This window comes from Sus scrofa, chromosome 5 (assembly GCF_000003025.6).
Source record: "Sus scrofa isolate TJ Tabasco breed Duroc chromosome 5, Sscrofa11.1, whole genome shotgun sequence".
Lineage (NCBI taxonomy): Eukaryota > Metazoa > Chordata > Mammalia > Artiodactyla > Suidae > Sus > Sus scrofa.
In genome coordinates this window covers 78926527-78953997 of record NC_010447.5, presented here as the reverse complement: position 1 = coordinate 78953997, position 27471 = coordinate 78926527, and the positions used below count along the sequence as shown (strand labels likewise).

General features: G+C 40.3%; 1 protein-coding gene, 1 long non-coding RNA gene and 1 pseudogene across 2 annotated transcripts; all 3 read right to left on the bottom strand.

The window, feature by feature from the left end:
• On the bottom strand, positions 596–2514 carry LOC100627368 (annotated as a pseudogene).
• C5H12orf54 (chromosome 5 C12orf54 homolog) lies at positions 9620–25695 on the bottom strand. The gene is made up of 9 exons (XM_003126637.4): positions 25609–25695; positions 24761–24875; positions 19994–20024; positions 19462–19500; positions 16753–16785; positions 14674–14698; positions 13006–13054; positions 11224–11402; positions 9620–10096 (listed from the first exon to the last, which is right to left on the bottom strand). Exons 2-8 carry the CDS (start codon positions 24823–24825, stop codon positions 11264–11266), a joined length of 381 nt encoding a protein of 126 aa, XP_003126685.1. The 5' UTR covers positions 24826–24875; positions 25609–25695; the 3' UTR covers positions 9620–10096; positions 11224–11263.
• Positions 26126–26761, bottom strand: LOC110260778. The gene is made up of 2 exons (XR_002344187.1): positions 26486–26761; positions 26126–26375 (listed from the first exon to the last, which is right to left on the bottom strand). It is a non-coding gene; the product is annotated as an uncharacterized LOC110260778 (long non-coding RNA).

The following is a 27471-nucleotide window of genomic DNA, read 5'->3' as shown; positions in this document are numbered from 1 at the left end:
CTACTTACATTTAGCAAATTCAGTTAGCCATAACAAAAGCAGCCTTTATCATCTGCGGTTATGAACATAACAATTATTCATCTAGCTTTTTATGTTTGCTGGATAACAACACAGAGCTGATGATCTATAAATGATACTGTTTTATATCATTAAAATACTAGCTTTTAAAATTCATGTTTATAAGAACTCACTGCTTCAAAGTTAGGCTTATTAAGTGATTTGAGGCAATTTTTTTATGGTGTGTACCTACTTCATTGTAAAAGAATAAAATGTGTAAAGAGAAACAGCTGTATTTTTGTTTGCAAACTGTGTAAGTTATTTTGCTGATATAAAATAACAATAGCTTATTTTAGAACCATACTACTTTCTTAAAATTCAACAACCCACTTTTTAAATGCATCAAAGTTATAGCAGTTTCCATTTAAGACTTGGCCAGAGCAAAAGATTCAAGCAATGGATTACTCAGCTCAAACAACAGCTAACTAACATGCTAGGACCAAGCTTTGGAGCAAGGGAGCATACCTAGATGAAAAGTAACTTTTTACTTAAAATATACCAAATTGCCCTCTGGCTCAGGTAACGTCTATTTCCACACTCATCGACCTGTATATGATCTCCTAACTTCAATTTCTCTTTTCTTAACGGACTGATTTGGATGGACTTGTTGAGAATGATGTCCCTCAGCATTCAAGTAGAGACCAGAAATAACCACAGTGTTCCTCTCCAAAAAAATCTTAGATTCTGGAGCTGTTGGTCCATTGGCAACTTCAGCAATGACCTTGGCCTTGACTCTGAGTGCACTGGATTTGGTCAACTGCTTCTCATTGTTCTCAGGAATCAGTATGTCACAGTCTGCTTCCAAGATGCTTCCTTCCTAAGGCTTTGCCTTGGAGAAGCCCAGGATTGATCTATGTTGTAATCTGAAGTCTTTTAGTAACTTTGGGTCAATGCCATCTGAATTTCAGGTGCTCCCATTAGATTTACCAACATAAGACATTTAGCACCAGTATGGCGTAAATACACAAGCCCCACTGTCAAATCCCTGAATAATATGTTTTATCTCCAAATCTTGGTATCACACCTAAAATGGTCATTTAATAAGTTTCATTGAGAAAGTTTTCAATCCCATGGAAAATACCATGGCCAGTAGCAATGAAACATCTGTGGATACCACCCTGACTGATGGGTTACCAGTAACAACAGGCATGTGCATGGCTAACTAAGTACATGCCTAACGAAGTGCCCTATGGTACCACCACAGGTATCAACAATCCAGAAGATGTCTCATTCTCCTGTGCCCCTAACTGGAGAAGGCACATCAATGACAAGATCAATAAAGCCCTTCTTTGGTGAACTTCTCTGTGATCTGTTCCAATTCATTATCAGCATGGTTCTTAGGATTGACCTTAACACCAGCTTTAGCACCCCCAAATAGCACATCAACCACAGCACATTTATACATCATCAGACAAATGAAAGCTTTTATTTTATCCACATTCACATCTTCGCTGTAATAAATATTCCCTTTGCAGGACATGCAGTGCTGCCTATGCTGGGCCTGGTAGCCCTCAGTGACCTCCCAGGAGCCACTGTTGCCCATGATGAGGAAGAAGAGGATGAGCATGTGGTTGCAGGGCTCAGTGACTCTCCAGATGTTATACACAGGTCCTGCCTCTGTTCCTCACTCTCCTAGGTCTTGATGTCTTCCATCAGCTCATCCTCCAGGATGCTGGTGCCACCACCTTAGAAGCCCTCCAAAATCTTGAAGAAGCTAAGGTTGAATCGCGGTTGCTATGGTTGCTATCGCCCTGTTGGACGGTGGCTGCAGAGGCCAGAGCGTGTGTGGGCGGTGTGGAAGGGTTGAGGGAGGGCTGCACTCTCGGAGTCCTTGAGGCTGGCTGCCTTCTAAGCTTCCTGTCTTGCTCGCTACCCTTTTGGTTCCTGCCACTGGCCACCTGATCTTGAGGAGCTGGCTCAGTCTGCTGCAGCCAAACAACTCTTGGAAACAGAGGGGTGGAACATGCATGCCATTAGGGCCTGGGCCTCCTCCTATCTCTGCCTACCATCTGGGCCTGGAGCAGCAGTGGAGTTCTCCCTTCAATTTTCAGGTATGTTTTCTTTCATTTTGAGGTATCTTGTGATGTATAGAAACTCTAGTTTGCATTTATTTTCTTTCCTCACTTTCAGAATATTAACCTATAGTCTTAAGACTTTCATCATTTCTGTTGGGAAATCAGTTTCAGTCTAAGATTTGCTCCATGGAAGGGAGGTTCACCCTTACTTATTTCCCTGGTCAAAGTACAAATGGAGGCCCTTAACCCAAGGCTCACTCTTTCCCCACCCTTGGGTCATTCATGAACTGGGAGAGCCTGTGCATGCTTCATAATTCAGCATGCAAGGTGGAGCTCCATGTACATACCTCAGGCCTACACACTCGTGAAAGGAGGGCTGTGAGACCTGAAAATGGACCTGAGGCTGTTTGGGCAGGAAATTCAAGTCCCTGATCTTTGGCATATGGTTTATGGAGCATTCTGGCTGTGGGTGGGTAGATGAACTGAACTCTGCAGGACCTGCACCTTGTGAAAAATGGAGGTTGGGAAGGAGACCAGACAAGCCCCAAAACACATGTCCAGTTCTGGGTGGCAATTGCCTGTGTCTAAAGGTAGTACTGCTATCTGCCTGGGTTCTTGGACTCTTTAATCAATAGAAATTGATAAGAAGCCAGACAAGAAATTCAGGCAAAGCTTCACTGGGACTCATGCTGTAGCAGGAGAGAGGGAAAACATGTAACAGTTGCCCTTGCTCATTTCCTAAGCAGGGGCTGGGGGGCAAGCTGATCCCTTAAATGGGGTGAAGGTATAGATGGACCTGGGGGTCAGGCAGGAGGGGTGGCTTTAGGTGGTCTGCCACCCTTGGTGGTGCTGTTTTCAGGGATCATGCATAGTACCCTGTTTTTATTCCCAGTACCTCAGAAGTGGCAGTTGGGTTTTAGTCTTTTTATATTTTGTTGCTCAGTTTTCCCCAACTAGACATGTGCACAGTTGTTTTTGTCCCTTGTAGTTTCTTTGTATTCTGTTGCTGGAGGAGATGAATTTCTGGGTGTAAGCACTGCAGCAGAGGGTCCCAGATCCCTGGTCTCATCCTGTATCAGTGCTATTTAAATGTGGTTTGTGTTTCGTCTCAGTCGATTTTAAAATTTTTCTTTCTGTCTTTAGTTTTTGGTAGTTTATTATGATTGTGTAGGCATAGTTTCTTTTGTATTTAACCTATTGGAGGTTCCTGGTGGTTACTAAACTACTCTCTTTTATCTCCAAACCTACCCTTATGCTTTGTGATGTGCGTAATATGAAAAAAAAGAGTGTATTTATTTTTTGACGTCAACTCCTCTGCAGTTGTGGCACTAAAGGGAGGTTACTTGCTGTTTCTGTTAGCATCACCCCAGCAATAGCTGGGCTTCCACTTTCAGCTTTTTCTCAGCACTCCTGGTACTAGGCTTCCCATGCCCTCTCAGACATAGCAGCAGCAAGAAAGCTTCCCTTCCTAGCTCTGTAAGACCCTCTCTCTGAGCTCCTGAGATGGCAGCACAGATCAGTAGCCCCCTCCTTCAGGATCTGAGTCCCAGCTTGGAGAGGAGAATCTTCTTCAGGCTTTAAGTTGTCAGTGATCCAGCCTCTTCTCTTTGTTCCCTTAGCTCTAATTCCTATGATTACTATCTCTGTATCACAATAATGTTCCTTTTGCTTTTCCAGTTTTTCAACTTAACTACATTGTCATATTAAATTATATTGCTCTGTTCCATTCTGCCTGTCCTCTCTTTCTACAACTCTAAATGTATATATCTTACCATTTCCAACAAGACTTTGATGATTTTATGCTGTATTTCTTAATTTTTTGACTTTGTCTTTCAGTCAGGATATTTTCTGTTGACCCACATTCTAGTTTCATTAATAATCTCTCTTTCTGTTTCTAATCTGCTTAATTTTGGTTATTTTGTATTTCAATTCTAGAGTTTCTTTTTTTCTTGAATGTAGTTTTCTAGAGACATTCTCCATTTTGCCATATATTTCCTTGCACACGTTAAAGTTATTTAAAAATGCATATCAAAATAGATAACAAGTGTTACCAAGGATGTGGTGAAAAGGGAACCCTTGTGCAGTGTTTCTGGGAATGTAAATTAGTACAGTCATGATAGAAAACAGTGTGGAGAGCCCTCAAAATAATGAAAAATAGGACTGACATGTAATAAAGCATCCTACTTCTGGGTATATCTCCAAAGGAAGTGAAATCACTATTTTGAAGAGATATCTGCACTCCGGCTTCATTGCAGCATTATTCTCAATAGCCAAGACATGGAAATACCCTAAGTGTGTGCCAGTGAATGAATAGATAAAGAAAGTATAGCATATCTATACAATGGAATATTATACAGCAATAAAAAGAAGGAAATCCTACCATTTGTGACAATGTGCATAGACCTAGAGGGCATTATGCTAAGTGAAATAAGTCAGATAGAGAAAGAGTTAAATTCCATAGGCTCTCACTTATGTATAAAATCTAAAAACGCTGAACTCATAGAGGAGGTTGGTTGTTGCTGAGGGCTGGCAGTTGGGGAAGATGAGATATTCATCCAAAGGTAAAAATTTCCAATTATAAGATGAATAAATTCTGAGGACCTAATGTATAGCATGTGACTAGTTAACACTATTATATTCTTTACTTTTTCTGAAAGTAGATCTTAAATGTTCTCAACACACACACACAAAATGGCAATTATGTGAGGTAATGGATGTGTTAATTAACCTTTATCATTGTAATTATTTTGCAATATTTATGTATATCAAATCATCCTATTGAGTGTTTTAAACTCATATGGTATTATTTGTCAATTATAAAAAACTAGGAAAAAGCAAACATTTATTGAACAAATGAATGAATATTAAAACACACTGTCTAGTATCTGAGATCTTCAGTGGTTCTGTTACTTTTTTTAATTTTATTTTTAATTTAATTTTATTTTTCTATTACTCAATGAATTTATCACATCTGTAGTTGTATAATGATCATAACAATCCAGTTTCACAGGATTTCCATCCCACAACCCAAGCACAGCCCCCTACCCCCCAAACTGTCTCCTCCGGAGACCATAAATTTTTCAATGTCTGTGGGTCAGCATCTGTTCTGAAAAGAAGTTCAGTCTGTCTTTTTTTTTCAGATTCCACATGTCAGTGAAAGCATTGGATGTTGGTGTCTCATTGTATGGATGACTTCACTTAGCATGATAATTTCTAGGTCCATCCATGTTGCTAAAAATGCTGGTATTTCATTCATTTTAATGGCCGAGTAATATTCCATTGTGTATATGTACCACATCTTCTGGATCCACTCCTCTGTCGATGGACATTTAGGTTGTTTCCATGTCTTGGCTATTGTAAATTGTGCTGCAATGAACATCAGAGTACACATGTCTTCGCGAGTCATGGTTTTCTCTGGATAGATGCCCAGGAGTGGGATTGCTGGATCAAATGATAGTTCTATTTTTAGTTTTCTGAGGAATCTCCATACTGTTTTCCATAGCGGTTGCACCAATTTACAATCCCCCCAGCAGTGTAATAGTGTTCCTTTTTCTCCACACCCTCTCCAGCACTTATTGTTTGTAGACTTTTTCATGATGGCCCTTCTGGCTGGTGTAAGGTGGTACCTCAGAGTGGTTTTGATTTGCGTTTCTCTAATAATGAGTGATGTTGAATATCTCTTCATGTGTATTTTGGCCATCTGTATGTCTTTTTTGGAGAACTGTCTGTTTAGACCTTCTGCCCATTTTTTATGGGGTTGTTTGTTTTTTTGGTATGGAGCTGCAGAAGGTGTTTATAAATTTTGGAGATTAATCCCTTGTCAGTCGATTCACTTGCTAAGATTTTCTCCCATTCTGTGGGATGTCTTTTTGTGTTGTTTAGGGTTTCCTTTGCTGTGCAGAAACTTTGAAGTTTTATTAGCTCCCATTTGTTTATTTTTGTTTTTGTTGTCAGTACTCTGAGGGGTGGATCTGAGAAGATGTTGCTGTCATTTATGTCAGAGAGTGTTTGGCCCATGTTTTCCTCTAAGAGTTTTATAGTGTCTGGTCTTATATCTAGGTCTTTAATCCATTTGAAGTTTATTTTTGTGTATGGTGTTAGGGAGTGTTCTAATTTCATTCTTTTCCATGTGGCTGTCCAGTTTCCCAGCACCACTTATTGAACAAGCTGTCTTTTCTCCATTGTATGTTCTTGCCTCCTTTGTCAGTGATTCTGTCTTGATGGTCTTTTTTCTTCTTCCTTTGGTCATTGGTCATGTCTTAAGGAATACTTACCATTTTAAGAAATGACTAAAAATGGCTGATTTTATCTTACTCTGGAAAAAAATGACTTTTGCTTTTGCAGGCAGAGTCAAATCATCTTAATCCAGTCTGTCATTGAACTGTTTCAAAACTGTGTTTCCAAATCGTTGTGAGGACTGTTCTGTTTCTTGTTTAGTATTGCTCCCTGTTAAACTTTTACCCCATTATTTTAATATCCTTTAATAATTTCTTAACTCATTCATTCCTTCTTTAATAGTTTGCATTCTTCTTCAAGTAGGGTCTTTCCTTTTTCCTGTCTCTGTATCTCTGTCTCTCTCCCTACTTTCTCAGTACAGACTCAGGGGTTCTTATTTTAGATTATAATCAATTACTATAATTATTTATCATTATGCTCAAATCATCTTAATATATGCCCAGTTGTTTCCCCTTTAAGTTGACTTGTTTTTCTTTATGCTATGTTCCATCATTGTTTAATCACTTACCTTTATACCACAAAAAGGCTCATCTTGTACTTTCCTTGCCATAGTCCTGAATCAGTCTTTATTCTAAGGTACTCTAGTTCCTTTAAATGGAAAATAGCATTTAGGAAACAAGATCTGGGTACTTGGTGAGCATATTAGTACTGTTAAGTCATGGCACCTATTTTACCAGATATAAATTAAAAAATGTATTTGTGTGTGTAGTTATAAACATCTGTATAAGCATATTATATAAACATACAGATATATCTTCTACCTTTTCATATTTGCTCTTCCTTTTTTTTTCAGCCACATGTGTGGCATATGGAAGTCCTTGGGCTAGGGATTGAATTGGAGCCGCAGCTGGTGGCCTACACCACAACCACAGCAAGGTGGGAACCAAACTGCATCCATTACCTAAGCCACAGCTTGCGGCAATGCCAGATCCTTAACCCACTGAGCAAGGCCCAAGGACTGAATCCTCAGAAATACTAGGTTGGTTTCTTAACCCACTGAACCAAAACAGGAACTCTGATATTTGGTATTCTCTTTTCTAACAGTAAGACCCTTGGCTCCTGTTTGTCTCCAAAAATCCGGAATACATCGAAAGGCATTTCAGAATTTTTGACCCACACCATAGTGAGAAACCTATTAACTAGCTCTCAGTAGTTATTTACCATTATTATTATTCTTTTAGGATTTAAATAAACTTTTGCAGAAGTTATTTTTATAAATAACTATTTAGAATTGTTATTTACAGAAAAATTTAAAAGGCAGTATAGTTTTCATGTTCCCTGCATCCAGTTATACCTGTTAACATCTTACATTAATACAATATATTGTTAGAATGAAACAATATTGATAAATTATTAACTGATCTCCATACTTTTAAATTCAAATTTCTTTAGTTTTTATGTAATGGTCTTTTTGTCGTTCCATGATCCTATCCAGAGACACCACACTATATTGAGTTGTCTGTGTTGCCATAGGATTCACATGGTTGTGACAGTTTTCTCAGGCTTTTCTTGTTTGTGATCACCTTGACAGGTTTAATAGTACTGGTCAGATATTTTTGAAGAATGTCCCTAAATTTGAGCTTGTCTGATGTTTTCATCATAGTTTGATCAGGGTTATAGGTTTTGGGGACCAAGACCACAGAGGTTAAGTATCATTTTCTTTCTTTCTTTTCTTTTCTTTCTTCTTTTTTTTTTTTTTTTTTTTTGTGTGTGTGTTTTAGGACCACACCATCAGCATATGGAGGTTCCCAGGCTAGGGGTCAAATCGGAGCTACAGCTACTGGCCTATGCCACAGCCACAGCAATGCCAGATCTGAGCTGCATATGCAACCTACACCACAGCTCATGGCAATGCCGGATCCTTAACCCACTGAGCAAGGCCAGGGATCTAACCCACAAACTCATGGTTCCTAGTCGGATTTGTTTCCACTGCACCACAATGGAAACTCCTTAAGTACCATTTTCATCACATAATATCAGTACACACTATCAACATAATTTATCACTGTTATAGATAAATTATGTGTATACACATGGATTAGAATGCACAAATCTATTTCCTTGCTATCAACTGAGCAGTCCCATGTCTCAGGTAGTGTTTCTCAGAAGTATCCACTGTAAGTTACTTTTTCCTCCAAGTTGGCTCTGTTTTTGTTTTCATATTGTACCCTTAGGAAGGAAGTCACTAAGTGCAGCTCACAGATATGGAATGAGGAGATATACTTTATCTCCTTGAGGGTAGAGTGTTTTCATAAATTATTTGTAATTCTTCTATGTGGGAGATGTTTCTTCTCTATTTATTTGTCTGTTTAGTCATTTATTTATATCACTATGGTCTCATACATTTTGTGTTTTAAATACAGCACTAGTTTATTTATTGCTCAGATTGTTCTGGCTTTGGTCACTGAGACCTTTTTCAATTGGCTGCTATACTCCTTTGACAGTCACCCATCATTGTGTGTGTGTGTGTGTGTGTGTGTGTGTGTGTGTGTGTGTGTGTGTGTTATACCACTTTCTTACTCTTTGGTTCTATAAGATGTTTCAAGCTCATCTTGTATATTCAATGTCTTAGCCCTAAAATCAGCCAGTTTCTCCAGGGAGCCCTAGTTCCTTTTACTGGAGAATGTGTTAGAAACCAAGAGGTGGAGTTCCCGTTGTGGTTCAGAGGAAACAAACCCGACTGGTATCCATGAGGATGCGGGTTTGATCCCTGGCCTTGCTCAGTGGATTAAGGATCTGGTGTTGTCATGAGCTGTCGTGTAGGTCTTAGATGCAGCTCTGAGGTTTAGATCCTGTCTTAAGGGATTTTATATTTATCTGTTTTCAGAACTGGAAACCAACTGAAACCCTTTTAAATACTGTTGAAGCAGCATGGAAATAGAAGTCATCCTTGTGTAGTTTCTGTTTTCAGTACAACCCTGAAATTATGAGGTCTCTATCATGTGAAAAATTTTCATTACTTTTGTAGTCTTAATTTTAAAAAAATAAACATTTGTCTTTCAACAAATGCCCAGTCATCATCTAATGAGGTGATTTTTTAAACTTATTTGTTGTTATAATGTATTCTTATTATTTTGCTGGTATTGTGACAAATTCTCACTCCTAGGGTTTAATTCTGTGTTGCGTAATTTTTAATATGTTATGTTCTTTTGTCTAAATTTTGTTTGGAAAAGAACAAGTAAGAGCTAAAAACTCCACCCTCCCTGTCATGTCCTATGTGCATTTATATGTGCAAAGGTCACTATCTTTGACAAATATCCTAAATAGCTTTTTCTTGTAGGAAATATTTTGGATGAGTTGCCTTTTTCGTCGTCTTGGGAATAGCTCTGTTGGAATCATGGATTGTGAGACCATCTGGATCACAGGATATTAGAAATGAACCGATAGTAGAATTTTCCAGTTATGCCTCATTTACAGAGGAGGAAACTGAGCGCTGTGAAGCAGAATAACTAGGGTAAAGTCAAAATCCAGATCTTCTCTTAATCTCTTAATCTATGGTATTGTTCTCAGAATCAAATGCAACACTACGCTTGTGCCCAAGCACTCCATTCCACTACCCAGTAAGAACTAATAGGGAAAACATCTTTGGCACCACCTTTATTTTATCAGTTGTTCCCCCCTGGTTTCTTTGCTTGGCTGTTGTGACATGCGTAGGACTCACTTGATTTCCAAGTTCCCCGTTGGAGACATAGACCCTGGTATCGCTGCCCATGAGTATCACTCTTTCTTGTGGATCAGTGGTGATGTCTGCCTAGTAATTTTGTTTTGCAGGCAACCAAAGCTGTACCCTAGATGTTACAGTCACATGGATGGGAATAAAAGAAATTGAGTTTACCAGGCAGGTGACTCTGGAAGTACAATCAGTCCTCTTGGTGATACTTCTGTCCTCATGACCCCATGATCTGAGGATACCCAACACCCACTAAGGGAGGACATCCATTGGTATATACTGTCTTCTTTGTATGTCATGCCCACTCTGTGCTGTCCAACACTCACTGCCTGTGTTGTCCTGAAGAGGAAGGACGTTTCCTGCTTTAATTTACGAGTCAAAACTGAGTTTTGAATGACAGATGTTTTGTAAGTATGTATGTTCTTTCAAAAAGGTGTGATCTTGTTGCCAAAATATTGGGACATTTTGTGTATTTTGCTGGTATATGGGGGAAGTAAGATAAAGTATTTGACTGGGGACTATTCAAGAAAATACCCAGAGTCACTGTACTTAGGCACATGCAGGTGAACCTAATTTTCTCTGTCATTCATCACTCAGATTCGGTTTTCAAAAGGAATTACCAATAAGCCTTAGACAGGGCCAGAGAGAGGATGTTGCTGGCGTAGTCTGTGACCCAGGTAAGCATCTGAGATGGTCTTTTTCTCCTTATGAGATTAGGCATCAGATGAAACTAGTGAGTAGGGGAGTTAAAATGGCTGAGGAAATGACCTATCACTTAGGCAGTCCCTTTGAGGGCAGCATGCTCAAGGGCTTCATTAATGAGAATCCTGACAGTGTAGTCTGTTGTGGATCTACAGTGTTTGACTGCCCTGGCTCTGAATTAAGCCTTAAAGGTTTTGTACATTTCCAGAGCACTTTCCAGAAAGGAATAATGGGTCTCATGTTTCCTAGAGTGTTTTTAACCTTTCTATCTTTCTGTTTCTCTATCCCATAATTGCCTCTGATTCCTGAACACTCTTCCCTATACAGAACTACCCACATATAATATACCCTGACCAAAAGATCCTGGAGTAGCCATGTCCTCAGGCTTATGCCCTCTCACCTATTGCCCTTCATACTGGGCCACACCTGCTGGAGGGAGATGCTGCTCTGCTGTGTTGGGGTGAGAACTTATGAGTCTAGGTTCCTGTCTACAGTGGGATGGGCAGGGCAGAGCTTAGGGGAAAGGCCATCTGGGTGAAACACCTGGCAGAAGCAAAGATGGTCTTCTTCCTTGGTTGTAGGGTTAAGGCTTAAGTGGGTAGCAAGGTGATTGATCAGAGAACTGTCTTCTCAGGTTAGGGCCCTGGACCCCTGGATCTCCAGTGCTTGGCAGTGATCTTCCCAACTTTGGGGTCATCCCAGAATCTGGAGGCTTGACGCTTCTGAGCCAAATAAGAGGAGGTTGTAAATGTATAAGTGAGAGAGATCCCATCCCTGGCCCAACCCCACCCAACCCCTCCCCCCCGCCCAGCATCCACAGTCCTTAAGGACTTTGTTGTCAGACTCCACCAGGAATGGACATCACTGGCTCTGGGAACTGCAGTTCCCCAATGATGCCGTGGCCCATAGGAAAGAGCTCTTGCTGGATGTTAGGGGATGCTATGTTTTAACTTAACAGAGCCTATGTTTTCATCAGGAAAGTCAGAAAAATTCCTCATGTTTGCCTCAGAGGAATATTACAATAAGGTAAAATTATTGATCCAATATGGTTTTGACCAATCATAAGTGCTGCTTATAGGTAAAGGTTTACAGTAATTTAAGATTTATGTAAATATGAGATCACTTATTGCCTTTCATGCTTTCAGTGCAAATCACTTTAAAGTATAATGATCGGAGTTCCCATCGTGGCTAAGTCGTTAATGAATCTGACTAGGAACCATGAGGTTGCAGGTTTGATCCCTGGCCTCGCTTAGTGGGTTAAGGATCCGGCATTGTCGTGAGCTGTGGTGTAAGTCGTAGACGTGGCTTGGATCCTGCATTGCTGTGGCTCTGGCATAGGTTGGTGGCTACAGCTCCAATTGGACCCCTAGCCTGGGAACCTCCATATGCCGTGGGTGCAGCCCTAGAAAAGACAAAAAAATCAATCAATAAATAAAGTATAATGATCTATCTCTTTAAGAGGAATGTTTTTTATTTCACCAGGGCCAACTGTCTAGGATAAGAACAAATTTGGTTGAAACAGGGATCTAGGGAATTCACCTTCTCTATTTCCTCGTTCAGGTGGAACCATAGCTGAAACATATCAAACTGATTTTTTGAAAGTAATTCTGAACTCCTCTGCAGAACATGATGCTATCTATGGTCTTGACGACCCACTATCCTGTTTTTCAATTCTCACTATTAGAAAAATATTCCTAATGCCCAAATTAAATCTCTGGTGTCATAGCTTGATCTTTTTTCTCCTGGGCTTTTTTTTTAATGGAAAATAAATTGATATCTCCCAATGCTGCGGCATTGATCTTTCAAGTTTTTAAAATTTTCTTCTAAGTTCTCTTTCGAAGTTCCTGATTTTTGCTTCTTTTTCATGGCTTTCCTTTCTTATCCAAACTGCATCTGCAACCTATACCACAGCTCTTGGCAGCGCCAGATCCTTGACCCACTGAGCAAGGCCAGGGAATGAATCCACATCTTTGTGGACACTAGTCAGGTTCTTAACCTGCTGAGCCACAACAGGAACTCCCCATCATTCTATGTATCCATGTTCCCTCAATTGAATAAATAGCATCTCCCCAAATCTGTTATGGTCAAGTCTGAGACTGATCCTAAGATTCCAGAGATTTCTGACGGGGCTGAGGATGGAGGAGGAAACCCTGGCTCTGCGGCTCACCACTAGTTGAGAGTGGTAGACGACCACCTCCTGCCCCTTTAGAAGAGGTGTATATTGAAAGTACAGGCTAAGCTCAGAGTCAGCAATGTTTCTAGCCACTACACCCATATCTGGTGGATATCATCTCCCTTGGGGACTGTCAAAAGAGGGCCACTTACCCAGTCCTGGATACAGATGATATGGGTGTGGTGGAGCAGTTGCTCATCCCTGGGTGGGACACAGGAAGGAATCATTCCATTAGAGGGCTCTGGATATGTCTCCCTAGGAGACCTGAGCCCTGATCACATCCTTAGTTTGGAGTATAGCCAAAGTGGGAGAGGCCAAAACTTGTAGGTAAGCTAAAGACTTATAGGCCTGTCAGAGAGGCAGTTGCAGAATGCAGCACCAGATATCTGGTCACTTACTTATAAAACATATTGAATCATGGGCCCCAGACCCATGTAATCAGTTCTAGGTGTTAGAAGTTAGCCAAATGCCTCAGTCTCAGGGCACTGACACTGTTCTCCTTTTTTGTTTGTTTGTTTAGAAAATGGATATAATGAGACTTGAATTCTCATCCTATTCTGAATTCCCCCACACACCAACCTACTGCCCACCTTCTAGGAAGCAGAGATGCAACAATATCAGTTAAGATCCTACATCCACATTTTCACATTGGGTCATCAAACACGTGTTCTAGCGCTCTGCAGTGACCTATTTGGAAATCCACCTTCCTTGAACAAAAGAGAGCATCCTTCAAATTAATTTAACCTTGGCTCTTTTGATTTGTTGCCCCTTAGGGATCAGTAGCCAAGACAGTTTCCCCTGTCTCTCCTGATGGATTTTGCTTGACCGTATTTCCTTATCATTCTATAATGGAAGTGACTGACCAGGCTTGGAGAAAGATCACAGGGTGTTCTCTCTGGACTGGCCATATTTAAAGAGCTCTAAGAAAATTCAGACTCTTATGAGGTCCATTTTTTGAAGGAGCTAGAAAGGCATCTAGGAGTGCCAACATCCAGAGAAACCCCTTGACTCAGAATCTCCTTTTGATTTCCTCCTCTCTCATTCCTGCATCCATGTATTAAGTCTCCTCTGTCTTTCCAAGGGCCTTGGAAGTCCCTGAATTAAGTCTCATTCATTCTGATGTTAGAGGGTATTTCAGTGGGCTCAGTCATTTATATTCTTGATACTGGATGTCTGATCCCTGAACCAGCAGCTCTAGCATCACATAGGAGCCTGCTATAAATAAAGAATCTCAGGCCTACTCTAGACCTATTGAATCTGCTTTTTCACAGGGTATTCAGGCAATGTGTATACATGCAAAGTTTGAAAAGCCCTGATATCTAAGTTTCTTCTTGGAAAGGAAGGAGCTCCAGATAATGCCTTTTAATGCTATAATTTTAGGCTCTTGGGTGTTTTGAGTAATTTCCCTGAAACACTAAAATTTGCATCTGTGCATTTGAGAACTAAAAATTGACTACCCTGAATAATCATTCCATTCTGACCTCCCCGCTGTTCAGTCCTTCCCTATATCAGCTTTGCCAAACCCTTACACAGAGCTGGGAATCTGCTCACCTCTAATTGTCGTCTCTCCTCTCCTGAAAACTGCCATGTCTGACTGAGGGCTGAGTGTGTTCTCGGGCCCTTAACAGACATCTCAAGGGAGAAAGGGATCCTGCCCTCCCTGTCCAGATAACTGGACCAGACAGAGGAAGACTGCCGATGCCTTAATGCCAGCTTGCAGCCAAATAGAAGTTCCCATGATGGGACTTTGGTATGAACTCCTCCTTATTCCCTCCCACCACTCTTGGTTTATCCAAACCTTGAAATACTGTTTTTTTTACCTCGAGTCCGAGCATCTTCCTGAAGCTGAAAAATAATGAGAATTCAGAGAAAGTCAGAGACTCCGAGGCTGGTCTTTTTGTCATTGTACCAGCTATAGATTTGGTCAAGTGTAGGGATGTCTGTGTGAGGCATATAGGCTTCTTGGGTTTAGAATTAAATTCTAAGTTTTCTGAAAGAATTGTATTGGTTTTGTATCTTTTATACCAAACCACTCAATGTAATGCCATACATATAGCATATTCTCAATAAATGTTTGTTGAATAATGAATAAATAAAAAGGACAAGCTGTGGCCTCTTTAGGGGTGGGAGACACAATTCATTACCTAAAGTCGTGATTACTCATACATTTATTCTTTCTGGCCCCTTTCTGCTCTCCCTTTCCCAGCCCCTTTCACCCTCCTCATTGATTATGCATCGGTTCTCTGAGGTGAATCTTTAAGTATCTGTGAAGGACTTTTTAAAAAATTCCCATTTACTCATCCCAGAGTGAAAGTGATAAAATTTTGAGCCTCCTAAACTCCCACAAGCCTACTCGATGGTGTTTCTGCGTAACTGTGCTCTAGAGCAGGGTTTTAACATTTGCCTCATCAGAAAGAAAGTACATCCTATCTCTCCTGGCTGTTTTTTGTTTGACTTTCTTCTCTCATTATTTAAGTACAAAAATTGCCCTTATAATATGTTTGAGATCAGGGTGTCTGTCAGAGTGAGGGGATGACCTGTACCGGCCTAGGTGATCTGTGAGGGCAAGGACTGTGTCTGATGAACCCCATGAAGAAGCACTAGAACTGGAAGACAGCTTCAGCACAGAGGATGTCAGATCGGACTGGTAACCTTGTTTATAGCCCCTGAGAGGATAGCAATCACATACAAGTCCCACTTGTGGACAAGTCTCCCCCTCTCACTAGCTCAAGTCCTGCTTGGAGGACACTCAGGTCTCAGGGGACTAAAGTTCTGGGTAGGGCAGAGACACCCGGACCCCAAAGAAAACTTGGGTGAAAATATCAAGCTTCTGATCTCTGCCCCCTTTTACCCACGGCTGGGTAGCTGCAAAAGCTGCTGTAATTTTTTCTTACAGAAAGTCCCGGATACAGCAGCAGGATCCAATGGCATGCCTTCTTGGGCTATAGAAAAAGGCTTAGTCCAAAGGCTAAGAGTGGTCTAGATAGTAAAATAGAAGAAATTTCTTTTCAGTGCCTTCTCAGTATCTTTACCCATCACTTTTCTCCACATGGGAAGAGAGAGCTATTTTTCATAAGTCCATGGGAGGTTCATATTATTATTTTTTTTCTGTTATTTTTTTAGATTCTAATTTTAATTAAATAATATCTTTATTCACAGGAACGAAAGTTAAGAAATCTGTACAGAAGTTTCCTAGTTGCCCTAGTTTTATATTAGTATTTGTCCCAAGATATGTCTTTGCCTATGTAAATAGTAAGTTGATAAGTAATTGTGTAGGTAATGCCTATTGTTTTCTGCTCTAACAGACAGCAAAAAATTAAGGTGGGAGAGCAGGCTTGGTAGGACTGAGACATGTCAATACCTGGCACAAGCTAATGTAACTCAGTCTAGGGCTGGCCAATAATATATTGCATGATCGATTGTATTTTTAAATATTTGATCAGTATTTGTGTAGAAAAAAGACTGAAATCTGCATGAAAGAGGAGCAAAAGAGGAGGATTGCTGCACAGCAAAGTTTAGCTTAGTTTAATTTGTACTACCCTGTAATTGATAAACATATTCTCCTAATAAGGCAATTTATCAAGCCATTTGGGATTCTCCCAACCCAGTTATTTATCAGTGTTTCATATAACTACGTAAAATATTCTTGCTGAGAGTAGTTCCCGTAAATACAATTTTCTCTCTATATTATCATATTTTCGCAAGGGAATTGTTAGGCATCTTCTTGCCTTACTTTCTGGACTGACAGATCAGTACTACTCTTTTAAGGGAGAAATCTCTAGATAAAGACCTAAAACTAAAACCTTAATCGGAGGTAACATCACAGCAGGGTATGGGAAATACAGGGGCAAGGGAAATGATGTAGCCAGGGAATTTAGAGAATGGAAATTTAATCTCACCTCCTTTTGTATATCCTTAAAAGCCATTAGCACCTGACAGAAGGCAAAAAAAATTATGGAAAAATTAATGTTATAGGCTTTACTACAAATGGATTTTATTTTTTTTATTACTCAAATGAATTTATCACATCTGCAGTTGTATAATGATCATCTTTTATATCTAGAATCTCCCGATTGTTATTAGGCTGTAGAGTGTCAATGCCAAGAGACTGTGGCTTCCTAGCTCTAAGCAATAAATCTGTTTAACTTCCACTCTACATATATTTCTGTGCCACCTTTTCTCTATTTGGTCAGTGAGTGAAATACAGGAAGTTATTTAAAGAGGACTAAATTGTGAAAGGAATGTAAATAATTTATTTCATTTCATTGGTCCTTGTTCTGAAGCTAACAACTGAACATAGCTGTGAAAAATCAGCACATTTGTATTTGGATTATAATACACAGGAAGAAAACATCAAGTGTTTATGAATATATAGAACATCTACAACTCTCACACATTGTTGGAAGGAACATAGAATTGTGTCATCACTTTGGAAAAAGCTCTGGAATTTCTTGTACCATGTGTACCTACATTCTCACCCAGACATAAATGGATATAGTGGATATTGGACATCTAAGGTTCTTCATTTGGGGGAAGGATGAGGACTCGTTGACAGATAGCTGTATGTTATTTGGTGGAAATATAGGTATTTTTTCTTGGTATTCAGGAGTTTCAACATGCGTGTAAGGGTGCATATGGAAGCCAAATAGTCAGTGGGGTGGATTGTGCCAGTCACCAGCTTTTTGCCTCTTAGCAACTCTGTGTTCACCCTTTATCATATTCATCCTTTATTATGTCATAGATATCCAGTTATGTACTGGTTCCCAAAAGGATGGTTTTCTGACTCTTGTGCAAGCAACTTACTCTTTAGTAATATAATAATTAAAGAACATAAGTTATTCTAATGCTTTTCTGAACCTTACATAAGTGACTCACTCTTTAGTAATATAATTTAAGAACATAAATTATTCTAATACAGCATTTTAATTAAGAAGAGTATTTCTTTCTGTAAAACCTGTAGGAAGAGTCATTGAAAGTCACAGAGAATAAAAAACTTAATCACATTACTCATTTCATATAATACTGTTTAATGAGAACTTGCAGGAGAGGCTAGGGAGACTTTCACTTATTTTTTTAAAAAATTAAAAAATTCATAGTCTTTGATTTAATAAAATCTTGTCCTGCTTAGCTTCATATGGAAATTGATATTATAAGTTCAGAAGTGGTCACTTGTCCTCTAATTCTCATCTCTATATCAGAGTTTAAATATACATGCAAATAGAATGTCAAGATTGGAAAGTTGAGGTAGCTGGTATTTTAGGGAGGATCTCAGAAATTCCAACTAAATATCTGTGTTCTGTGAAACTCCACAACCATTTGCTTCAGCTGTCTAAGGGCATGGCTAACTTCTGCACTGGTACATCATTCAAATACAAAGTGAACTCTGGCATTTTCATGTTTGAGAACTGGTCACTTTGGTTGTCATTTTCCTATTTCCGGGAAACCAAGGACATTACATCAAAGTGAAAAAAAAAACACCCCTTTTACGGAATTAAAAGAATTTACTCTCACATCAGTCAAATATAAGTCTATTTTAAAGCAGTTTCAAAAAACAAGGCTTAATTATGTGGATTCTGAGACTAAGTGTTCATGGCATTGATTCAGTTAGAAGACTGAAGGCAACAAATTCCCATTGGCGACCTAATGAAACATACATTTCTTTTTTAATTCATGGTTTTCAGAACCCAAAACACTCTCTTGATAGGATTCAGCAATTTTGTTAATTATCAAATATAATTTATCTTCTACAAAGAAAGATATTTTTGACTAAATCTCTTTAAAACAATTTAAGTGATTTAATCTAATTATCTTGAAATGAAAATATTATCTTTTTTCATAACCACAAAAAGGGCAGTTCTTCATATCCAAGCACAAACTCATATTCTTTTACTTTCTTTTTTTGGGGGGGGGTGCTGTGCTTGTGGCATGTGGAAATTCTTGGGACAGGGATCAAACTGCCCCACAGCAGTGACTATGCCAGATTTTTAACCCACTGCACCACAAGGGAACTATTTTTACTTTCTTTTCAGCACTAGAACTCTCCCATAATGGGTCTGAATCTCTCAAATTTAATAAATTGAAGAACAGGAAAGCTCCAGAAATATTTTTCTACTGTTATCCATTATTCTCAAGGGCCACAGTTAATTATTTGTCAGATAATTTGAGTGGCTCCAGAGGTAAAATCACTTTCTTTCTGATTATAAATGGAGATAAGGTCTTTAATTTTCATAACAAAATGGTAACACTGCCTTCTTCTCATCTGAGAGTTAAAACATATGGCTTTCTGAGTACTTGCCCACTGGTGCTTCCTAGGAGATGAGATTTAAATTATTCATTATACAGTGCTTATTAAAAAATGGGCAGAGAAAACATATTTGAAAGGGCTTCTCTAATGGACAAGTGGGTGTTGAGAATGTGCCCTGAGATACACAGATTACAGGAGGATTTGGGACTAGGATGAGTAATAGAACAAGATGGGAGGGAGCCTGGAATCCTTTACCATCAATAAGCTGATTACTCAAGGGGGAAGAAGTGTGCTCCTTCCTGAAGCCCTCTCTCCCATCTCCCATTTCTCACCATACTGTCTAAGATGACCCCTCTGTACTCACATGGTCCCACAGGGTTTCTGTGATTGTTAGTTCTATTTCCTGTTGAAATAAGAGACAAGTTTTGGGAACATTACCCTGACTCTCCCAGAATCTGAACTGACACATTAAACTGATAGAATACAAGGTATTTTTTGGAATTGAGATAGACATTTGAAATCATTCCATTAGGCAGCCCAAAGTCTTCTTCAGCTCCATGGTATCATTTTCAGCTCATTGTCTATCATCTCTTGATCTAGCCAGTGGGTGAAAGGTGTAGACAGACTCATATGTTTACCAACCTTATTAATACCCCCACAGCCTGCTTGTTTCTGGAGCCATCCAGTATAGAAGTGGTACCAAAGTTGTTACCTAGTCTTGGCAGACAGTGACCCACCAATCAAACAAGAGCACTCTAAGCTATAGTGCCCAAGTCCTCCAAGATATAGTTCTCGTTAGGTAGTTTTCTTGCCTCCTGGCCCCAGCCTTTTCACAACTGCTTTCGCCAGGAACCAGGATCCCCAGAGGAACCAGTGTATTTGGAAGTCTCACCCACCTTTGGTCTCATTGTGTCTTCAATGGATTTTCTGGAAAGAAAGGCGATAAAAATCTGATGAGACACTGCGTAGGCAACATCAGCAAGATGACAAAATAGGGGGGATTACAGCCTTAGTATCTCCAACAGAAACATCAACTTCAACAACCATCTGTGGATGGAATACCTCTTTGGGGAAACTAGGAGTCCAGTGGAGAGATTCTAGCATCCCATTCAAGCAAAAAAAAAAAAAAAAATCCCTGAGTAGGTGTGTTGAAGAGGGTAAGAAAAACATTTTCACTTTACCCATGTCGTTCCTCCCCAAAGGCAGCATAGCATAGTGCCAGTAGGGACCCTCTCAGCCTGTAATTTCTCCCATGGGGGGAAGTGAGAATGGAATGAGCACCCTGATTTCCCAGCCTTGTGAGATGCTGACCAAGAGGCCCACTTCTGCCTCATCCCACCCAGGACACTGAGGTGACTGGCACAGCTGAATAGTGTTGGGGCAACTGGAACAGAGAAAAGGGGTGGGCAATGAGAGCTTCCACCACATGGATCTCAAAAACCAGCTGTAGATCCTACTAGTGGTCTGTGGGCTCTACCAAAAGGACTATGCATGAACACTCACCTGCAAAACACCCCCTCAACTGACTGACCCATGCCCCAGCACTTCACATGCACCTTGCAATGGTGCATATTAGCCTCTGCAGATGGAAAGTGCAAGCCTCTCAGATAGTATGTATTTATCACCTGCTGGCTCACCAGTGTGGGAATGGGACAAGGCACACATTCTTGAATGCTCCAGGGCAAATAAACAAGAGGCTTTCAGCTCCCAGACTGACTTTGTGGGATTAAGAAAAGCATAAAATCCTAACCTCTCCTCAAGGGGAAACAAGAAGAGAGTAGTGAGTGCACCCTAGAAAGGCCTGAGAGAACCCCAGAATCTTTAGGTGGGGCAGATGGTGAATATCTTTCACTCATGAAGCCAGTCAGTAAAGATTGAAAGAAAGTTTCTTTAAAGAAATAATGACAAAAACTTCTCAAACCTGCAAAGGGAGATTTACATCTAGATCCATGATGCTCAAAAATTACAAAGAGGCTGAACATCAAGAGATCTTCACTGAGACATTAGCATCGAATTGTCTAATATCAAAGACAAATAGAATTGGGAAAAGCAGCAAGAAAAGTGAATTTCCACATACAAGGGAACTCTCAGAGGACTATCAGGGGACTTCTCAGCAGACACTTCATAGTCCAGTAGGGAGTAAGGGTGATATAGTCAAAACCTGCGAACCAAGAATATTTTACCTGGCAAAGCTACTCTTCAGAAATGTAGAGACAAAGGCTTTCCCAGGCAAACAAAAGCTTTGTCCCCACTAGAATTGGAATTCAGCAGATGCTAAGGGGAGTTCTTCAAGATGAAAGGATATCAGAGAGCAGAATGAAAACATAAATAAGTATAAATCTCACTGGAAAAGGTAGGGTCTAATTTAGAATCCTTTAATACTGTAAGGGTAGTGCTTAAATCATCTTTAATGCTAATATAAAAGTTAAAACAAAAGGTATTAAAAGTAACAATAGCTATAAAAACTTTTTAATAGGTATATATTATAAAAAGAGGTAGGTGTTCCCACTGTGGTGCAGTGGGATCAGCAGCATCTCTGGAGAGCTGGGATGCAGTTTGATTCCAGCCTGGCACAGTGGGTTAAGAATCCGGCATTGCTGCAGCTGTGGCATAGGTCGCAACTGTGGCTGGATCTGATCCCTGGCCTGGGAACTCCATGTGCCACAGGGCAGCCAAAAAGAAAAAAATAATAAAAGTAAAAAGATGTAAACAGTGACATCAGTAACATAAAATGTAGAGAGCTGAAAAAAATGTAGAGTTTTTGTATGCAGCTGCAATTATCAGCTTAAAAAAGATGTACTATAGAATGTTTTGTGTAAGCCTCATGGTAACCACAAACCTCTAGTAGATACACAAAGGTTTAAAAAAAAAAGGAATCCAACATACTGTTACAAACTTTTGACAAATCAAAAGAAGAGAGCAAGACAGCAAGAAAGGAACTACAAAATAGTCTGTACAATACAACAACATGATAATGGTAATTATTGATAGTTACATATTAATAATTATTTAAATGTAAATTAAATTCTCCAATCAAAAAGAGAGGCTAAGTCAATTTTTAAAAATTCAACTATATGCTATGTACAAGACACCTTTAGCTTTAAGGACATACAGAGGATGAAAGTAAAGGGATGGAAAAAGATAGTCCATGGAAATGGTAAACAAAAGCAGGAGTAGCTAAATTTATATCAGAAAAAAACAGATTTTCAGTCCCAAACTATCATATGAGACAAAGAACGTCATTATATAATTGAAGCAGTGAGTTCATATAGATAAGATGACAATTGTAAATATATATGCACTCAGCATTGAAACACATAAATATATATACATAGCACATATAAACAGAACTGAAGGGGGAAACAGACAGCAATGGTAATAAGAGCAGACTTCAGTACCTCATTTTCCACAATGAAAAGATCATACAGGCAGAATTATGAAGGAAATAACAGACTTGAATAGCATGATTGAAAAAATGGATCTAACAGACATACATAAAACATTATATCCACAGCAGCAAAATACACATTCTTTTCAGGCAAATAGCAAATTCTCTAGGAGAGATCATATGTTGGGCCATAAAGCAGGTCTTAACAAACTTAAAAGGATTGATATATCATCCATCTTTTCCTTACCACAATGGTGTTAAACTGGAAATCAGTTATAGGAGGAAATTCTTAACAACATGTAGAAATTAATACACTTCTGAACAACTAATATGTCAAAGAAAAAAAAGAACTCAAAAGTATAAATTAAAAAGATCACATCTGATACAGAAATAAAAAGATTGTGAGAGAATACTGTGAACAACTATGTGCTAAAAGATTGGATATCTTAGAAGAAATGGATAAATTGCCAGAACGATACAACCTACTAAGACTGAATTGTGAGGAAATAGAAAATCTGAAAAGACCAGTAAGGAGACTAAGTCAGTAATCAAAAACATCACTACAAAGAAAGGCTGAAAACCAGATGACCTCACAAGTGAATTCCACCAAACATTTAAAGAATTAACACCGGAGTTCCCATCGTGGCGCAGTGGTTAACGAATCCGACTAGGAACCATGAGGTTGCGGGTTCGGTCCCTGCCCTTGCTCAGTGGGTCAAGGTTCCGGCGTTGCCGTGAGCTGTGGTGTAGGTTGCAGACTCGGCTCGGATCCCGCGTTGCTGTGGCTCTGGTGTAGGCCGGTGGCTACAGCTCCGATTCAACCCCTAGCCTGGGAACCTCCATATGCCGCAGGAGCGGCCCAAGAAATAGCAAAAAGACAAAAAAAAAAAAAAAAAAAAAAAAGAATTAACACCAATACTACTCAAACTCTTCCAAAAAATTAAAGAGGAAGGTACACTCTCACACTCACTTTATGATGCCAACATTGCTCTCATATCAAATCCAGAAAAGGATGCTGCAATATTGCTACAGGCCAATATTCCTGGTGAACACAGAAGCAAAAATCCTCAACTAAATACTAGCTGAATTCAGCGGCACATTAAAAGGAGCATACACCATGAACAAGTGGGATATATCCCTGAGATGCATGGGTGATTCTACATAAGCAAATCAATAAATGTGAAACACGATGTTAACAGAATGAAGGATAAAAATCATATATATTCTAAATAGATGCAGAGAAATAATTTCATAAAATTCAATATCTATTCAAGATTAAAAAAGAAGTGTCAACAATTAGGTGTAGAAGAAATTTACTTCTATTGTAATAAAGGCCACATATGACAAGTCCACAGCCTACATCGTACTCAATGGTAAAAAGCTGAAAGATTTTCCTCCAGAATTAGGAAAAGACCAGGAATCTTAGTCTCATCCTCTATTCAACAGGGTACTGGAAGTCCTAACCAGATCAGTTAGGCAAGAAAAGAAATAAAAGGCATCCAGATTGGGTGTGTTTTATGCACTTTCCTGTATAGAACTCTGAGAGACTCCAATATTTTCACTATTTTCTTCTCATAGTTCTTCAGCTGTCCTGGAGAGAATGCATATTCTTAGATTCCTCCAAGTTTCAGGCTTCTTAGTTCCTCACTGGCTTTCAGACTTGAGGCCCAGTTCATCATTATGAGAACCTTAATAAGATATGCAACCTAGAAACCTAGAAGAACTTTTCATTTTCTTCCTGAATTCCAGCAAACTGTTTCTCAAAACATCTCTTACATAATTCAAAGGCTCAAGCCATGTTTCAATTCCTTTCAGAAGCTTTCCTGACCCATAAACTCACAGCAAGCCTACGTTTTTTTTTCTGATTTTGTGGAGAAAACATTGCCTGCATCTCATATTCAGTCCCAAGCAGTAGATTTGGCCTTTCTCTCCACCCCAGGGTGAGGAAAGCATGGATTTGGCGTCTGGCCTTGTTTATATTCTAGAGGACATAAGGACTTAGAGAAAGTTGGCCTTGAGATAAATAAATGTCCCATAACTAACTCCTGGAGGAATTTCAGATTGATGCCCACCCTATAAGCAGAATGACAGAGATTTGCTTTTGTTCCTTCCTTTAAGGAGGTGGAGAGAAGAGAGGAGACATGAAAGTGTCAGCTTTCCCCAACCAGGAAGTAGGTGCAGCCATAGGAGGGGGGAAGACAGGGGACCCTGATTCTTCTCGCATAGAGAATATCCTATCTAAAGACTTTTGAAGGTCATCATTAGCCCCATTTACCTTATCCGGTGCCTGGAGGTCCTCCCTGACCTTTGTCCTTGATCTTGGAGGGCATGCTGTGCCATTTGTCTTTAAACTGAGACTCTGAAGCTGAAGATGGAGATAGCTCCACGTCCTGGGGAAGCATAAATGAATAGAGGGAGAAGACAGGTGGATGATGAGAAGAGAAGCACTTACCCATCGGGGAACTACCAGGACAAATATCTCCATAGGTCAGGAAGCACCTGTGTCTTGAATGGGTCAGTGTGTTTGTGTGAATGTGCTTGTGAGAGAGGAGGAGGAGGAAGAAGAAGGGAGAGACTGTGTGTGTGTGCCTGTGTGTGTACACATATGGGCAAAGAAAGATAACGATCAGGGGAAGGAAGTGTTTGCATAAAGTCTCCCTGTCTTCTTTTTCAGTAAGGACCAAAATTCCAGTGTCAAGGTGGATGGAATAAATTATAGAGAAACTAAGTAAAAAATAATAGCTGGCAGGGATTTGGGGTAGGGAGTTGGCCAGAGGATTCTTGAGGTGAAGGTGAGCTCTAGGGCAAGGATAAGGAGTAGTGTGAAATGAATTCAAGACTGGATAATTCCCCATCCCATGCTACCTCACAGTCAGCATCTTCATGGTCAACTAAGGGTAACAATGTACGCTGGAGGTCTCTCAGCTCCAGCCTTCAAGCCCTTTGTAGGGAAGAGGGAAACCCTACAGTTGATACTGTTAAAGACACATGGGTCTGAGGTGTCAAATCAGTGACCAGATAGATTAAATCCTCCTTTTAGAAGTTGCTTCCCAGTTCCCCCTTCCATCTTTCCCACCTCCAAACTCCAGTTGGGAACTAGGCCAATTATGTCCAGAAGCTTACCCAGCTGGGCTCTCCAAATTGCTCTTCTTCCCACCCCTTTCCCCCCTAGAATTTCTCCTCCTTGAGCCCCATCTCACAACAGCCTCATCTCATCAGCCCTCCTACCAACCTAGCCCTTTTCAACTCTTCTGTGACCTCAGCAGTGACTTCATAGATCTGAGACAACTAGTTTTCTCCTCCCACCCTCAGCTTAGGCTTCATTTGATCCAGATGGTAATGATAAAACAGTGCGATAATATCATGAAATTTTAATTTTAACTTGTTGGAATTTTTGCTGCATCGTTGACCTCCACATTAGACATTCAGTACTTTCTAGAAACAAGAATGAGCCCAGATGAATCCATTTTTTTATTTTGAAATTTAAAACAAGGTCTAAAAATGTTAGGCTTTTGATTTAAAGAGCTAGGTCCTTGAGAGATGTGATTGTGTTTTGAATTCCAAAAGTCTGACTTGAAAGATCAATGAAAATTTGTTACTGAAAGCAAGTCCATATGCCCAATGCACAGTGAAGCCAAACAAACTGAAATGAGAGGTTTATTGCAAGGCCATGTAAAGAGACAGGGGGCTCATGCCTTAGAAACTCAAACTCCTCCAAGGTTTTCAGCAAAGCCCTGTTAGAGGAAAGATGAGGGAGGGATGTGGTTAGTTGTTGCAAACTTCCTGGTGGTTGATACTTTGTTCTTGCAGCTGTCCATGTGGGTCAGCTCACAATGTTCCTGTAAACCGCAGTCAAAACAAATGTTGTTCTCTGTTCTGCATCTTTTTATCTAAAGGTGTTATATAAAAGAAAGAGAAGAGGAGGCATTAAATTATGTCTCCATGTCTCCTTGTGGCTTTTAACACTTAACAAATCCCATATGCAAATCAACATTATTACCTTTGGTCTTACTTGTTCCAGGTCCCAAGCATGGACTTTCACCCTCTGAGGTCTAGATCCTGGCTAAGGGGAGAGGGGCAGAGCACCGGCTGATCATCCTGTCTGGGAGCATTTGTCCTTCACCCAATCTGGGTCCTCCCATTAGCACCCAGGCCTGGCTGAAGAGGCAGATCTCAGCTAGCGGTGCCCTCTAGGCCAGATCCTCAGACCCTGCCCAACTGACAGAGAGGGAGTAAGGTGCCCAGGATCCAGCCAGACCTCAGGCTCCTTAGGCCAAGAAAACAATGGCCAGGTCCTGAAGATGGTTACCCAGGGAGATGGTTGCCACCATTAGATCACAGAGGTGGGCCTGGGCCTGGCCATTGGGCAGCTGTGGTAAGGGCTCTGGAGGTCTGTAGGACACAGCCCTTAGCCTTTCCCTCCCCCTCAGCTCCTCCACTGGCCTGAGGCCAGAGGGCCTGGAGGGCACCCAGGGACAAGGCTGAGATCTGCACCTCACCACTGTCTGCTGTGTGGACCACTGCTAGCAGAGCGGAACCGCTAATGATCACAGGCACTAATGTTCGAGCACTAATCTCACCAAAAGGCTTCACATGCTAAGGGCTGTGTACCTGCCCTGTCCCTGTTACATTTTTAAAGGCAATGTGAGGGAAGGACATGGTTAGTTGTTGTTGTTGCAAACTTTTTGGTGTCTGATTCTTTTTTTTTTTTTTTTTTTGTCTTTTTTGCCATTTCTTGGGCTGCTCCCATGGCACATGGAGGTTCCCAGGCTAGGGGTCGAATTGGAGCTGTAGCTGTTGGCCTACACCAGAGCCACAGCAACGCGGGATCCGAGCCGTGTCTGCAACCTACACCATGTCTCACAGCAAGGCCTGAGCAAGGCCAGGGATCAAACCTTAACCCACTGAGCAATGCCAGGGATTGAACTCACAACCTCATGGTTCCTAGTTGGATTCGTTAACCACTGAGCCACGACAGGAACTCTG

What these genes read in the sequence shown, in the direction of transcription:
- C5H12orf54 (XM_003126637.4), bottom strand. Translation starts at nt 24,825, where the DNA reads ATGGCACAGCATGCCCTCCAAGATCAAGGACAAAGGTCAGGGAGGACC. An exon ending in CAGAAACCCTGTGGGACCAT is followed by an intron (nt 16,786 to 19,461) that starts GTGAGTACAGAG and finishes GCCTTCTGTCAG; the next exon opens with GTGCTAATGGCTTTTAAGGA. An exon ending in TCATCTGTATCCAGGACTGG is followed by an intron (nt 11,403 to 13,005) that starts GTAAGTGGCCCT and finishes TATTTGGCTCAG; the next exon opens with AAGCGTCAAGCCTCCAGATT.